The 15,694-nt window shown below is 48.7% G+C and overlaps 1 protein-coding gene across 5 annotated transcripts in view; it reads left to right on the top strand.

The window, feature by feature from the left end:
- Positions 1 to 6,506: 6,506 nt before the first annotated feature.
- Positions 6,507 to 15,694, top strand: part of Pcnt (pericentrin) — an 86,944-nt gene continuing 77,756 nt past the window's right edge. For all 5 annotated transcript variants that reach the window (XM_038341779.1, XM_038341776.1, XM_038341777.1 and 2 more), the window contains exons 1-7: positions 6,507 to 6,658; positions 8,818 to 9,030; positions 9,844 to 9,936; positions 10,401 to 10,656; positions 12,925 to 12,980; positions 13,414 to 13,588; positions 14,183 to 14,319. In XM_038341779.1, coding sequence (XP_038197707.1) covers positions 6,602 to 6,658; positions 8,818 to 9,030; positions 9,844 to 9,936; positions 10,401 to 10,656; positions 12,925 to 12,980; positions 13,414 to 13,588; positions 14,183 to 14,319 — 987 coding nt within the window. In that variant the 5' untranslated portion in view covers positions 6,507 to 6,601. The remainder of the gene's footprint in view (positions 6,659 to 8,817; positions 9,031 to 9,843; positions 9,937 to 10,400; positions 10,657 to 12,924; positions 12,981 to 13,413; positions 13,589 to 14,182; positions 14,320 to 15,694) is intronic.

Genomic DNA, 15,694 nt, shown 5'->3' with positions numbered 1-15,694 from the left:
ACCCAACCGTGCAAACTTCCACAACAAGCCATATTCAGCTAGAGGTGTGGGACAAGTAAACTGAGCAGAAAGTACCCCAAATCCCACTGATCTACTGTCAAGAAGACATTCAATGCGTTAAGATAGTGGGGTTTATCTGAAGAAATGGGAGAGGAAAATGCTCAGGCCTGTCCTCCCGTGCCCCATCTTTCTTTCCAGGTCATCTAGCTATGGACATACAGGGGCTGTGATATCCTACTAGCTTCCCCAGGTAGGGCTGCAGCATGGTTAAGTTTTGGGGGCGTTCACTTTTTCCCTGATGGGAAAACCACCAAGAGGTACTGAAACAGCTTAAGAAAGGTCAGGCTGCCCAGGCTCCACAATTCCTACCCTAGGAGTTACACTTGCCAATAAACAAAAAACTTCTCATTCCTCTTTATTTCTTTTTTCTTTCTTTTTTGGTTTTTCGAGACAGGGTTTCTCTGCAGCTTTTTTAGAGCCTGTCCTGGAACTAGCTCTTGTAGACCAGGCTGGCCTCGAACTCACAGAGATCCGCCTGCCTCTGCCTCCCGAGTGCTGGGATTAAAGGCGTGCGCCACCACCGCCCGGCTTCATTCCTCTTTATATAGAGTTTTGTAACACCCAAAGTGCCCTCCATCCCTGCTGAGATATGGTCCTGATTGTTAGGAATATTTTTTAACGCAAGCTCTCCGCCGATCCAAAATAATCCCAATCAAGCCAAATCAAACCAGATTAAAAGATATCCAAGTTTAATTAGACACCTGTGCTCCTGGGTGGCCCAGAGGGGAATGGAAAGTCACCAACGTGACCACCACTGGAGAGGAAAAGGGAAGACCACGTGTTTATTTTCTGGGGAGCAGTTTAAATAGTGTATGGGAGTGCTCTTGACCTTTCCTGGGGAGGGGTCAAGGTTTGAGGGGTACCAGGGAGGGGCCTCCAAAGATGGAGGCGGGAGGCTGGGATTTACACTGAGGTGTGAAAACCGTCTGGAGGTGTGGCCTCACATGATGTTTACAGTATCAACGGTTACTTGTAAAGATTTCCCCCCCCCTCCAGCTGCACAAGGGTGGTTACAGAATTTTGAATTTAAAAGCCTTACACTCCTTTGTGTCCAGTCCAAGGGTCCCAGACACCAGCCTGCTTCTGGTGAGCCAGCCAGAGGACTCAATATTTACTGTCAGTTGGCTTCATAAAGCATGGTGATCTGTACTTTTCTCTAGTGGCTTATTTCAGTACAACTGCTCAGTATTTTCTGTTTCCCGTTTGCTACTCCAGCCCATCCTATTCACAGCCTCTGTGCGTGTGTGTGTGTGTGTGTGATTCACAAGGAAAGGTTTTAATGAAATGAAAAGCATCTATAGAAGTATACATGATTACAAAGAAAGGAATCAGTTACGAAAGAAAGGCATCAATTACGGGGCTCTCAAATTTCCTTCCTTTGCAGATTTAAAGGACAGGAATGAAGCCTCATTTCTGTCTTCCCAGCACGGTGGACTGGAAGGAACATTTGCCTTCATTGTGAGTACTGTTCTTTCAGTCAGTTGAGCATATTTGCTCTGTTTTGAGATGCACCCCAGAAAGGCACATGAGCAAAGTCCTCCAGTACCACAGCCCTGCACAGGGCCTTCTGAGTGAATGTCAGTGTGACCCATTCTGTGCAAATTCCTCCAGCATCACAGCCTGCACAGGGCCTTCTGAGCGAATGTCAGTGTGACCCATTCTGTGCAAAGTCCTCCAGCATCACAGCCTGCACAGGGCCTTCTGAGCGAGTGTCACCTGACCCATTTCTGCTTAGCGTAGTGCACAACCACATCTTCAAAATCGTTGATTTGGAGGTTCTGCTGAAGGAGGCAACATCCATCATTAAATCCTTTATTCCCATCGTAGATAAAGGTAACAGTTTCAGGGCCAAGGGCTCCGAATGGTCTTGCTTGCTTTTCGGCAAGTGGAGGATGAGGACACCACACAGCCACCCTCACGGATAGCACCTGCAGACCTTAATACTGTGGGGGTTTGTTCCTTACTATAAGATCTCTGGTTAGAAAGAATGACATGGAGTCCGACTGTCCTTTGGGTAAGTGATTTATTAAGAGTTTCTAGGGCTGGAGAGATGGCTCAGAGGTTAAGAGCACTGGCTACTCTTCCAGAGGTCCTGAGTTCAATTCCCAGCAACCACATGGTGGCTCACAACCATCTGTACTGAGATCTGGAGCCTTTCTCTGGCGTGCGGGCATACATCGAGGCAGAATGTTGTATACATAATAAATAAATAAATAAATAAATAAATAAGAGTTTCTAGGGCTGGAGAGATGGCTCAGAGGTTAAGAGCATTGCCTGCTCTTCCAAAGGTCCTGAGTTCAATTCCCAGCAACCACATGGTGGCTCACAACCATCTGTAATGCCCTCTTCTAGCCTGAAGGCATACACACAGACAGAATATTGTATACATAATAAATAAATATTTTTAAAAAAAAGAGTTTCTAATGGCATAGGTAAATGACCAACAGGCAGAGACTCTGAAGGGCTTCAGGCCCACAAGACAAAAAGCATGGTTCTCCTCTTGCAGGTTTCCTGGAGAGAAGGGAGATCCCATGCCACATGTTTAGTGAGCAGCCCACAGGCTGTATGTGCTGCAGTCACATGGCCTCTGCTTCCTGCAGTGGAAGGGGAAAGGCCCTTCCTTTCTGATGATAGGGGGTGGAGGGGGTGGGGTGGTCACATCAAGTGGCCCGTCAGTTCCCTAGAGTCTAGTTACCTGGGGATCCTGCTGAATGATGCTGAAGAGGTAAAGATTCCAGAATCACAGTCAGCCAGAGGAGTGTCTGTTATTTCATTGCAGCAGCTGTGAGGCTGGAGAACATGAGGTCAGAGGGCCAGTGAGACAGGGGAGTGAATGAGCACATGCCACCAAGCCTGGTACCTGAGTTCCATCCCTAGAACCCAAGCGGTTAGAAAAAAGAAGCAGCTCCTGGAAGTTGTTCTCTGACCACCACACATGCCACCATGTACACATGCATGTGCACATACACACCACATCAGAGAACTACAGGAAATGCCCACTTCCCACCGTTCACATTCTTGCTCTATTGCAGGCAGAATACACATCCAGCCACTTGGAATCTTTCCAGTCCCTTGTCACCTTGATGCGTTTAGTGCTTTGAACTGAAATCAATACTGAAGTCTTCAAGTTTGATAGCCTGTGGAGTGTTGCATGTAGTTTTCCCTAAATCTATTTGTGGGGAAGACTGCCTGTAGAATGCCTTGCTCTGACTTTTTTGACAGGATAATCACTATGTGTTTAAAAGTTCTGCATATACGTTATAATAAAAGAATGTCAGACAAAACAAAACAGAGTGGCTGTTCTTGCTATTGGGATTACTTCTTCTCCTCACCCTTCCTTGGAGGAAGAAGCTAGCCATTTTCCTGTCGATGGGGTCATTGACAGCTTTCCTGTTCTCCAGTGTGTCACCCTCAAGCCCCTGGCTTCTAAGGCTGTCACCCTCACGCCCCTGGCTTCTAAGGCTGTCCCATCTCAACTCTGGCGCTTTCATTTTCTCCACCTTGGTCTTCTTCCCAGGACCGTTGATTCTTTGTCCATCCTATGGACTGAACTGAGTGGTTCTCCTCGATGACCGCCCCTTACCCCAGACCCCTATAGCATTCTGCAAGAGCAGCAGTGCCCCAGCCCCCGAGGCATTGCTCAGCCCCAATACTTTAATTTTTAGTTAGATTTTAAAGATGTATTCTTGTTATTTTAAATTATGTGAATGTGTGTGTCTGTATGTGAGTTAGTGCTGTCAAGGTCAGAAGTTAGTGCTGTCAAGGTCAGGGGCATTTAAATCCCCCTGGAGCTGGCATCATAGGTAGTTGTGAGCTGCCTCTCATGGGTGCTGGGAACCAACCTCTGGTCCTTTGCAAGAGCAGTATGCAATCAGTGCTGGCTCCTAGTTTTATGCCAACTTGGTACAAGCTAGAGTCATCTGAGAGAAGGGAACCCCAGGAGAAAATGTCTCCATAAAATTAGGCTGTAAGCAGGAAAGTCTTTAGTTTCTATGTAGGCAGGGTCTCTCTGTGGAGCCCTGGCTGACCTCAAACTCAGAGACCCACCTGCCTTTGCCTTCCCAGTGCTGGGATTAAAGATATGCATGGCTACACCCAGCAGGGGTTTTCTTAATGAGTGAGTGATGGAGAGGCCCCACCCATTGGGGGGGATACACCTGAGCTGGGGGGTACACCTGGGGTCTGTAGCAGGTTGAGTAAGCCAGTAAGCAGTACTCCCCCATGGCCTCTGCTATCAGCTCTTGCTCCCAGGATCCACCTTTTTCAGTTCCTGCCTTGGCTGGCTTCTGTTAACGGACTGTGTGTGATTCAGGATGTGTAAGGCAGATAAACCCGTTCCTCACCAGCTTGCTTTTGGTCGTAGTGTTTCGTCATAGCAACCTTACCACTAAGACATACTCTAAACCACTAAACCAGCTTTCCAGTTTCTGACATTTTTATTTCTTATATTTATTCTTCTTTGAGACAGAGTCTCATTATGTAGTGTTAGCTAGCCTAGAATTCTCTATGGAGATCAGGGTGGCTTCAGACTAACAGAGATCCACCTGCCTGGGTCTCTCAAGTTCTCAAGTGCTGGGACTATAAGCCTGAGTGACAACACCCAGTTCCGAGCTCTACACACACACACACACACACACACACACACACACACACTTGAGAATTTAGGTCCCAAAGCCCACATCTGGCAACTCAAAACTGCCTGTAACTCCAGCTTTAGGGGATCCAATATCATCTTCCGGCCTCTGAGGGTATCTACTATTTTCACACAAAGACACGGACATAATCATTTTAGTTCGAGTTTTGTTTTGTTTTTAGATTTATAGTTAGGTGTGTGAGTGTTTTGTTTATGTGTATGTATGTGCACCACATGTGTGCTTAGTGCCCTCAGAAGCTAGACCTGGACATCAGATCCCCTGAACTGGAGTTCAGGACGGTTGTGAGCTACCATTAGGTGCTGGGAGAGCGCTCTGGAAGAGCAGCTGGTGCTCCTAACTGCTGAGCCATCTCTCTAGTTCCCCAATTTTTAATATATAAAATATGCCCTCCAAACATTTTTAAAATATTGCTCTGCCTGGCAATGGTACATGCTTTTAATACCAGCACTGGGGAGGCTGAGTCAGGGGGATCGAAGCCAGCCTGGTGTACAGAGTGAGTTCCAGGACAGCCAGGGCTACCTACATAGAGAAACCCCATCTGAAAAAAAAATCGCATCGCTCTAAGATACCAACATATCCGGAAGGACAGGTCAGCCCAGAGGGAACACCTCTCCCCGCCACCATTTTCATTAGTGTGAGAAACACTTCATTAGACTCCTGGAGATTCTGAGTAATCAAAGTGAAGCAATTTATTTGGTGAGAAGGTAAAAATGGCTGGCATGCAGATTTGGTATAAAATAGTTTTTATAACCCTACATGCAATTCCATGCACCTGAATTTCTCATTGCTGAATCCTTTAGTGGGGTACAATCTTCCAGGAGTTACCCTCTCTCCAGATTCCCCATCCTATTGATGCAGGATGCAAAGCCTTATCTAACACATATTCTGGAACTCAAGATCCCCTCCGTTTTCAAATACTTTGGCTTAGTCACATAACAGCCCATAAAAGACAAAAAGAGCTCAGGCAAGCAGGCGCCAGCTGTTGGCTAGGGAAGACAGGGGCCTGATCCTTCTTGATCTGATTATCTGTGACTCCTTGATGAGCTCTAAACGCGCCTCTAATTTAAAGTGGACCGTAGCTGATTGATTGTCTTACACCAGGGAGACTGTTTCCAGGTAGAGGTGGTGGAGTCACAGTTAGGAGCCGGAGCACACAGTGACTCTGTGAACAGAAGAGTGTGCATGTACAGAACGGCCCTCTCAGTGGCAACTCCGGGCCCACTGGGAACACCAGTCCAAGTTTTTTGTGTTAGACGAGGGTCCGTAATTAGGAGGGGCAGAAATGGTCAAAGCAGGGCCAGGGAGGTAGGAGGAATCTAAGTGAATCTACAGGCTGACTGTAGTGGACCAAATAATTCACTAAAGGGGGGAGGCTAGCGTCCTACCAATGCTGAGGAACTTTGGGGCTTAAGGCGACAGCGGATCCGAAAAAACGACTTTTGCAAGATCCACGGAGAGTGGAGCGAGCGAACCCGAGGCTTGGACCGCCGCTCGCGCGTGAGTCCTCCTCCTGTCGGGAGGGGGCGCCAGGCAGGGCAGCCGCAGTGAAACGGTTTGCCCAAACCTTCCCGCCGGACAGTTGACTACCAGCCGCGAGCCCCGGGCATCTTGCATCCCGCTTATTGGTGTTGTAGAAGAGGGTGGGAGCGGTCAAGGCACCAATGGAGGGTCGGGAAGATGGCGCTCCGCCCCGGGAGCGTCACCGGAGCGCGCGTGCGCAAGCCCGCACACGGCTCTGGATTGGCGGTGCAGCGGGGCGGTGCTGACAGTTGCGTGTATGGGGGTGGGGAGGCGAGTGGGTGAAGGGAGGGAGTGTAAATAGAGCGAGGGAGGTTTCCCGGCTGCCCGGCCACCTCCGAGCGACTCGCGAAGAGACCCGGACGGAGATGGAAGAAGACGAGCAGGAGGAGCGGCGCAGGAAAGTGGAGGCCGGGAGAGCCAAGGTAGCGTCCTTCTCTCCGCTTTGCTGCGGAGAGAAATCCTAAGGAGGTTCTGGCGTTCAGACCGCTGCCTGGCCAAAGCCGGTCGGTGGCAGAGCCGCCGAGTGCTCGCCCTTCCCGCCGCTTCTGCGGAACTCACTTCCTAGCCGCCGCCATCTTGAATCCACCGCCCTCGGCCTCGCCCCGCCCTGTTGCAGCCGCAGCCAATCAGCGTCGGAGACGCGCGATGCCTCGTAGGCGGGCCGAGCGCCGTGGGCGGGTTCTGGTCACCTAGCATTCCTCGTTGTTGTGCTTCCGGTTCCTGGGGTCGAACTGTCCAGGGCTTTTTAAAGAAATTCCCTTCAGACTTGGTTTTCCCGGGAACTGAGAGCTTCTGCTCCCGAGTGGTGCCCTGGCGCTGTGTTTTCTTGTTCGCTCTCTGGCCGGGCCCTGCAGCTACGATACTCCTAATGATGTTCTTTTCATCTCTCTCTGCTCCCGATTTCGATTTTGTTTGATTCTACACCCTGGGAACGTTTGTGACTGTTAAGATAGTTGTTTGGAAAGTGATGGGGACCTAGAGGAAGAGAAGGTGCGAACATTTTGGAAGAGGATCCCTGGCCACCAGCCATGACTGTGGCACCACAGTACGATTCCCCACTCTGTCGTCCTAGAACTAGGTATAGCCACCTTGAAACGGTTGTGTTGATTTTGTGGTTGGCCTCGTTACACTCTCCCACCTCCCCTCCCCTCGCCCCACCACGCGCACGCAGTAACATACATGTACACAGTGGATATAATAGCATAGTAGTGTCAGATAACAGGTGACAGCCAGAAGACATGGTGATCTTTTTTCCCTCTGATAGACGGTAGGTACGAAGAGGGATGCAAAGACCCACCCCCCCCTTTTATAAGCCAGACTCGAGAAATGAGGGAGTACAGCGTTTAGCCCTTTATCTTGGGGAACTAGTGTCTGCACTTGGGTGATTTGTGAACTAAGGGAGATGAAGGCCGATGAGACGAACCAAGAAGCCACCATTGAATGACCATAGCCAGAGACCCGGTCTGTGCTGCAGAGGAGAGCTTTGCACCAGATCGTTGCGTCTGATGGAGGAAGGTAATAGATGAGAAAAGAGTTGGTGCTGCAGGCTGTGTCCGTTCTTCACATTTCTGCTCACACAGATAAATGGCCTTGTTTATTTTCTCTGCTAATGAAATTGTGTTTCCGTGTTCATTGACAGCAGCACTTTTGCCTGTGTGACTTGAGGGACTAGGCAGTCCCCTGTGAAAGACTCGTGTGCTCCAGCATTTGCTTTTTCAATGGGGTGTGAGTGGGAGATGGTGCGGGAATGCAGCTGACAGTCTCGCATTTGAGGGACAGAGAGAAGCCCGGCTGTGCCTCTGACTGGCAGGCAGCATTCTGCGATGGTCCCTAGTGCTTTGCTGAGCTGTGTCATGAAAAATAGAACATCTGATTCCATAAAGGAAGATGCTGGGGTGACCTGGCTTGATTAAGTTTTTGCTATTTCTGTACCTTGTCTCAGAATCTATGGCAAGGAAGTTTTGGCTGGGCGATACATTTCTTCGATTAGGGAAGAATGGGGGCAAGAAGGGAAGAATCTAGCTTTATATAATAGTTTTAAGGCTTACATGTGCCTTAATTAAGCTCTCAGTGTGTTACATAGATAAATTTTTAATTTTCTGAAACTGCCAAGTAGTAGAATAGCTATTCTTCTTCTTCTTTTTTTTTTTTTTTTTTTTTCAAGACAGGGTTTCTCTGTAGCTTTGGAGCCTGTCCTGGAACTAGCTCTTGTTGACCAGGCTGGTCTCGAACTCACAGAGATCCGCCTGCCTCTGCCTCCCAAGTGCTGGGATTAAAGGCGTGCGCCACCACCGCCCGGCCAAGAATAGCTATTCTTCTAACCAGCCATATTTTCTTTTGTCTGCATCTAGGCATAATTAATAGTCATTAGTAGACTCGGTATAATTTTTGAGCTTAATGCCAAGGTCATAGATGTCAATGAAGGCAGTGTTTGGTGGAAAAGTGGTCTCTTGGCCTCGTGTGGCTGAGTGGCCTGAGCTAGCTCAAACCTCATGCTCCCCACAAGCGTGTTGACTCTGTGGTTTTGTTACTTTTTTCTTCTTTACCTCTGTTTCTACTACTTCTCTAAATTTTTTCGCAGCTTGCTAGCTTCCGACAGAGAAAAGCAAAAGGTGACGGTCCGAATTCGAAGAAAAAGACGGCGAAGAGGAAGGGTTCGGCTGTCAATGCGCCTGTCCAGGAGGAGGGTTCGGTAGCCACTCCGAACAGCGAGCTCCCCCAAGAAGGGGCTGGTTTTGAAAGCAAGTCATGTAGCCGCACCCTGGAGGGGACCAGAGGGGCATTTGCAGCTCAGGTAGATTTACTAATCATTATGTTAATGTGTTGCCTATCTTCTAGTTATTGCTGTAGTAATTTACTAAAAGTGGCCTTCTGTTCTTTGCCTTTCAAAAATGGGGAAAGAGACATTTTAGTTCCTAATAGGGGAGCAAACAGGTTTTGTGTAAATAAATGACTTATCTTTAAAGTTTGTTTTATTTATTATTGTGTGTGTCTGGGCACTCATGCCACAGTGTGCACGAGGAAGACTTTGTAGAGTAGGGTCCTCTGCTTCCAACTTCATGTGAGTTTTGAGAATTGATCGTAAGTTGCTTGGCTTGTGTGGCAATGGCTTTACCCAGCAATGACTTACCCAGCCTAGTGACTCGTCTCTAATATGATTTTGAAGAGCTTTGGACAGTTGTTCAAAGATAGGTGTCAGTTTGGCGCTAAGGGACCTTTACGGGTGACAGCAGTTTGCACGTGTGTGATGTGGTTCTGTGAGTTCCCTGCGTGTGACATTCCTTTGCCTACTTTTGGATGCAACACGTGCCCTCTCTCTACTACCTTCCTGAAGGTAGGGTTAGGGGAAAGGGAGGACATATAGCAGAAATGGTGTGTGGCGGAAGGAGCTGCCCTCTGGCCGCTTAGGTCTGTGAGTTGTAGGGAGCCCACACCATGACTCCCTCCCGTCCTGGACGTCCAGACTGCTCCTCAGTGGAACTCTCCTCGAAACTCCTGTGCAGATAGTAAATGAGTGTGCCACTCAGGCTGGTAAACTCCGGCCTTTCTTCGACACTCTTTTCACATGTGAATTCTCTAGGCTACATTCTTTGCTTTGCTTCTCTAGGAACAAGACTGTGAACTGGATGAGACTGGTCTGCAGGCACAGCAGCCACAACAGCAGCAGCAGCAGCTACAGCTGCAGCCACAGCCACCCCAGGTGATCTGCTTGGCCCACCTATGGCTCTTAGCCTTCACAGGGTCATAGCCTGTGTTCTGCCATTCTTACCAGGGCACAGTGGGTCCTGGTTTCCGGGGATCATTGCAGGTGGGAGAGACTCATTCCATTGTAGACAGGTGAGGGCTGCGGCGTGCTCTCTCCTCTTTGGCTATTTCCACACTGTCTCTGTGAGTTCATTCCCCAAGCAAATGGAGGGTCACATGTGGACACCTGGGGCTGGGAGTCTGGCACAACTGTGACTTGTGAGATGAATGTCCATTATGCGCTGTCAGTCATAGCGTTTTAGCATGGAGACACACGCCAGCATGGAGAGGGGACGGTGTCCTTCTTGTGTTACATGTCCCTTTTCTTCTTTGTCTTCCTCTTTTCTCTTTTTTCCAATTTCTGCTGGGTGTTGCCCTTACCACCCCAGTTTCTGACCTGGATCTCTTCTCTGCCTGCAGACAGCCCACAGCCTAGAGCTTGAAGCTCTGCGCCTGAGCCTGAACAACATGCATACGGCACAGCTAGAGCTGACACAAGCCAACCTGCAGAAGGAGAAGGAGACAGCGTTGACGGAGCTGCGGGAGATGCTCAATGGCCGGCGGGCACAGGAGCTGGCGCTGCTGCAGAGCAGGCAGCAGTGTGAGCTGGAGCTGATGCGAGAGCAGCACGCCCGTGAGAAGGAAGCGGTGATGCTGCGCTGTGGGCAAGAGACAGGTACCGAGCAGATGGAGGGCGTGACCCCGGGTCCCCACTGTCTTAATATTTTTTTGGTCATAATTTCAGATCCCCCCAACACACACACACACACACACTCTCTCTCTGTCTCTGTCTCTGTCTCTGTCTCTCTCTCTCTCTAAGCAGCGGGCTAATTTTTTCCGAGTAAATCTTAAGTTCCTGCTCCCGTTTTTTTTCTCTCGGGAGGGAGGTAAGCTGTCCAGGTTCCTCTGTGTTGGCCAGTCCTTTATAGTATTCGGACCCAGGCCCCCTTCAGGCACAAGGACACTTGACTGGGTCTGTGTTGCTAGCTGGGCACTGCTTGGCTGTTCATCTTAGGTATGGTAATGCTGCAGGTCTGCATGCTGGTCAAATGCATTCTTAGTCTGCTGCCTGCTGCCCGTAGGCCAGCCCACAGTGGACTTTTCCCTTTAAATAGTTGATTGGATTTTGTGTGTATGGGGGTTTTGCCTGCATAACCTGTGAGCCGCATGTATGCCTGGTGCCTGTGGAGGTCAGTAGAGGGCATCTCCTCCAGAACTGGAGTTACAGGTGGTTCTGGGCCACCATGTGGCCACCATGTGTGCCCTGGGAGTTGAACCCAGGTCCTCTGGAAGAGCAGCCAGTGGTTTTAACTGTTCAGCTATCTCTTCAGCCCCACATTTTTTTTTTTTTAATTTTTTTTTTTTAATGATTTATTTAACTTTATGTTCATTGGTGTGAAGGTGTCAGATCTCATGGAACTGCATTTTCAGACAGTTGTGAGCTGCCATGTGGGTGCTGGGAATTGAACCCGGGTCCTCTGGAAGAGCAGTCAGTGCTCTTAACCGCTGAGCCATCTCTCCAGCCCCAGCCCCACATTTTTTAAAAAATAAATATCAGCTTTATTGAGATAATCCCACGTCACATAGTCTGCGTGTTTAAGTATTACAGTTTGGTATCCTGTGGTGTCTCTATGAAGTTCTGTAGATATCCCCATAGCAGTTGAGAGCATCTGTTATTTGGAAAGAAGGGTTACTGCCTCCTGGGTGAGTTTACTTTTGGGCTTGCCTCTCCAGCTTCCTTGTGACAAATAGCAGCAGCTCTGCTGGAGAAAGCCTCCTCCCTTGCTTGACTCTCCCCGCAGTGTGAAGACCTGTTTTTCTGATGTCTTCTATGTTTTTGTTTTCTTTTGAGACAGGATTTCTCAGAGTAGCTTTGGTGTCCGTCCCTGAACTGGCGGTTGTAGACCAGGCTGGCCTTAAACTCACAGAGATCCTCCTGCCTCTGCTGGGATACCACCTAGTCTTCTATGTTTCTTTAGGCACTTTAAAACAAAATAAATGCATGTTCGTGTTTTCTTCTCTTTATCAATATAAGATCTTTTTAGCCTTTTATGCTTTTCATTCTGGTTGCTGAGACCCCTCTTCCCTGTGGCCCCCCTGGTTAGGCCTGCCATTCCTAGGAAAGGAAAGGAAAGGAAAAAGGAAAGGAAAGGACTTAGTGGCATTCTGGGGTGTATAGCACCTTGCTCTTGATTATTTAAGGATTTATTTTATTTTTATTATGTATACAACATTCCTTCCATGTATGCTTACATGCCAGAAGAGGGCACCAGATCTCATTACAGATGGCTGTGAGTGAGCCACCATGTGTTTGCTGGGAATTGAACTCAGGACCTCTGGAAGAACAGTCAGTGCTCTTAACCTTCGAGCCATCTCTCCAGCCCAGCACCTTGCTCTTGAATGATGAATCCCAGCCTTCAGTCACCTTTAGACTTGTCTACTGCCACCTTGTCCTGCCCCATGCTTCCTGCCGCTGCTCAGTTTCTTCAGTCTTGTCCTTCCCTGACCTTTACAGCAGGCTCTCCCTGGAAGGCTCATCAGCTCCCGAGACACTGCTGGAACCTGTCTGCTTGAGTTGGCAGCTGTGGGACCATAGGACAGTTTCTTATGTCTTAATATTCAATACTTTACCTTGACCCTAACACAGTGGGCACATGAACCAAAATACCCGCATTTCTCTTGTCCAGAGGTTTGCATGTCTTTGGGGGTGTCAGTGATGGTACCCCTGCAGCTGATCTCCAGCTGTACTCTTAGGAGAGCCTGGGTGGCTGGGAATTTCAATATTCTTTATTTTGATGTGAATACATTTTTTACTTAAAGTAACTATCGTCTGGAGTCTTGTCCAGTGTACAATGGCAACTCCCACTTGTGGATAGTGGATACTAGAGCCCCATGTCTCCTGGGTAATGAGATTATGAAGAAGGTTGTCCCGTTTGTCTTGCAGCTGAACTGAAGGAGAAGTTGCGTTCAGAAATGGAGAAGAACGTCCAGATGATAGAGGTGTGTAGAGGATTGGAAGTACAGTCTGTGTGTGCACTACATTACTTTCCCATTCCGCTGATCTGCCCCCTGCCTTGATGCACACAGCATCAGTCCGAGGGAATTGGAATGTGCTGGTAGAAAGTCAGTTCTGTTATCTGTGCCTTAGCAGACTTGTTTTGCCGTTTGTGCTGATTCCTGAAGTGTGAGGCTTCCCAGCTGCCCTTTTACATAGTGTTCTGGACCCTTTCTGTCTTGGTGAGCTTAGTCTGGTGGGGAGAGGTGAACGTAGCCAGCGGTGTGAATGTAGTGGATGCCCCTAGGTGCTAGCCAGTTTGCCATTGGCCCCGTGTGCAACGATGGTTCCGAGAGCCTTTGAGAGTGAGTCTGTGAGACACCTAACATGCAGAGGTTGGTTGTGTTGTGCCACAATCTATGGTTGCTTTTAAATTAGACTCTGAAGCAAGACTTGGAATCTGAAAGAGAGTTGTGTTTGGAAAATCTCCGCAAAGAATTGTCTGCAAAACACCAGTCGGAAATGGAGGGCTTGCAAAACCAGTTTCAGAAAGAATTAGCGGAACAGAGGGCTGAGTTGGAGAAGATTTTTCAAGCCAAGCACGAGGCTGAAGGTGAGCCCCTGATTAAAGTGAGCATGTCTGGGGGCACTGAGGGTCTGCAATGAGGCTAGAGTGAACCCCATTGCAGGTGGAATTGCCTTTCCCACTTTTGCTTTCCAGTGCACGCTGCTGAGGACATACGAGGTCATGAGTGCCCAGGAGGTGCTGTGGCTGTTGGCCAGCTGCCCAGCTGCCCAGCCTCTGTTTCATAGATTCCTCTTACATATTCAATTACTAAACTATTACTGAAGCACTATATGGTGGCCGCTCACTCTTGCTACTCCAGATGCTATGTAGTGTAGTGATTCTTGTGAGTTGAGACGGTGTTTCTTGTCTGTGCCTGTGTTCATCTCCCTTCCCTCCACGGGAGGAACAAGCTGGCTCCTGCGGTGGTGTCCAGGTGGAGCCTGCTCAGCGTTGCCTCTCTGTTTTTGCCATTGGTGTATACCCCTGTCCAGACATCCCCGGGTGCCCAGGGTGGAATGTGGTGGGCACAGTGCTCTGCATGGGAATTGTGGCTTTGATATGAAATGCCGTTCAGAAGTGGTGCTGAAGAAGCGAGCACCATCTCGTCATAAGCTGGGTGACCTCTGTGCTGCTTTTTAGTTTCCCTGAAGAACCTGGAGACCCAGCACCAGGCAGCTGTCGAGAAATTACAGGCAGACCTGCAGGCGGAGCACTGCCAGTATTTACAGGATTTAGAGGTGAAGTTCAGAGAGAAGGAGAAAGAGAAAGAGTTGGAGGTAGGCAAAAACATAACATCTTTTTGTTTGTTTGATTGATGTGGGGATGGGGTATGCGTGTTTGGGCATTTAGGTGCAGGCATGGGTGTGTGTGGCTATGCACACGTGCACACGGAGGTTGATGTCAGGCATCCCCTCTATTGCACTCCGTCTTCTGAGACAGGATCTCTCACTGGCCCTTGAGCTCACTGATTGGCTAGACTGCCCGGCTGGCAAACTTAGACTCCTCCTGTCTTTGTTACCCCAGCGCTGGTGTAGTGGTGTTACAGTACTGGTGTTACATCTAGCCTGTTGTTGTTCTTCAGCTGAGACAGTGAGAAAGATGAGTTATTGTACATGAGTTACTCTCAGCCACAAGTGAGAACAGAGTTGGTCCAGAACACCACAGGTCCCGGCAGAAGTCCAGAGGGGCTGGGGACATTTTGGCTGCAGTGAAAGCAGTCAAGTCTCTCAGGTGGTCTCTGTGAGCAGATGGTGGTGTTCCAGGTTCATTGAGACTCATACCAACAGTAGCACACAGTTCAACATCTCGTACCAGCATCCCGGCCCTCAGCATCCCTTACTTCTGCTCCTTCAGCCTTCGTGGGTGCACAGTGCCATGGTTTACTTGGACCTCTGCCTCATCTTCTCTTGTGCTTCAGCCTGCGTGTTTGCTCCATGCTCCTGTTCGCTCTCATGCAGCAGGAGTTTTGAGGAACATGGTGCTGAGGCCGACAGTCCGCCCAGCTTTTTATATGGATGCTGTGGATCTGGACCCGGGCTTGAATAGCTGATCTTTTATATACTAAGCCAGTTTTCTACCCTGATTCTTTGGTTTATTAGAGAAGTTTTAGAAAGGTTTGGAGTTGAACCACTCCATATTTTGATGTCTACTGAACCTAAGTCCTGAATCTGTTGAGACATAAGGTACATAAGGCATAGAATCTGCCAGGCCCATGAAATAGTGTTCAATCTTGAATTCAGAAATATATTATTCTCTACACAGGTTCCTGATGTAAATATTCTGAATACTAGAAACATAAAGCCACACTCTCTGACTATACGTCAATAAGCAAAAAGTTTCTAAAAACAGGGTAACCAAAACCATTTCTTGTGCTTATGTATTCAAGCCTTTTTCCTAGAATACAGTTAGGAATTATGCTGGCCTTGTCAAGTGATGGTAGTAGGTTTTTCTCTAAAATCCATGTCCTCACCAGCCCCAGGTAGTTGGCTAGGTTTCTAGTCCCAGGTAGGATTTCCCTCCTGTTGAGAGGGTCTGACATTCGGCTGGAGAGCTGTTGGTTACCACTGAATTGTGGGTGCCGCTATTGCACCTCAGGAGCTCCTTGCAGGGCTGGTCGTTGTTTGAGGTTCATAGGTGTCACAGCTGTTTCAG

The sequence above is a fragment of the Arvicola amphibius genome, chromosome 9 (assembly GCF_903992535.2).
Source record: "Arvicola amphibius chromosome 9, mArvAmp1.2, whole genome shotgun sequence".
NCBI lineage: Eukaryota > Metazoa > Chordata > Mammalia > Rodentia > Cricetidae > Arvicola > Arvicola amphibius.
Note: the sequence above shows the minus strand (reverse complement) of the source record. Positions and strands in the feature narration are given on the sequence as shown.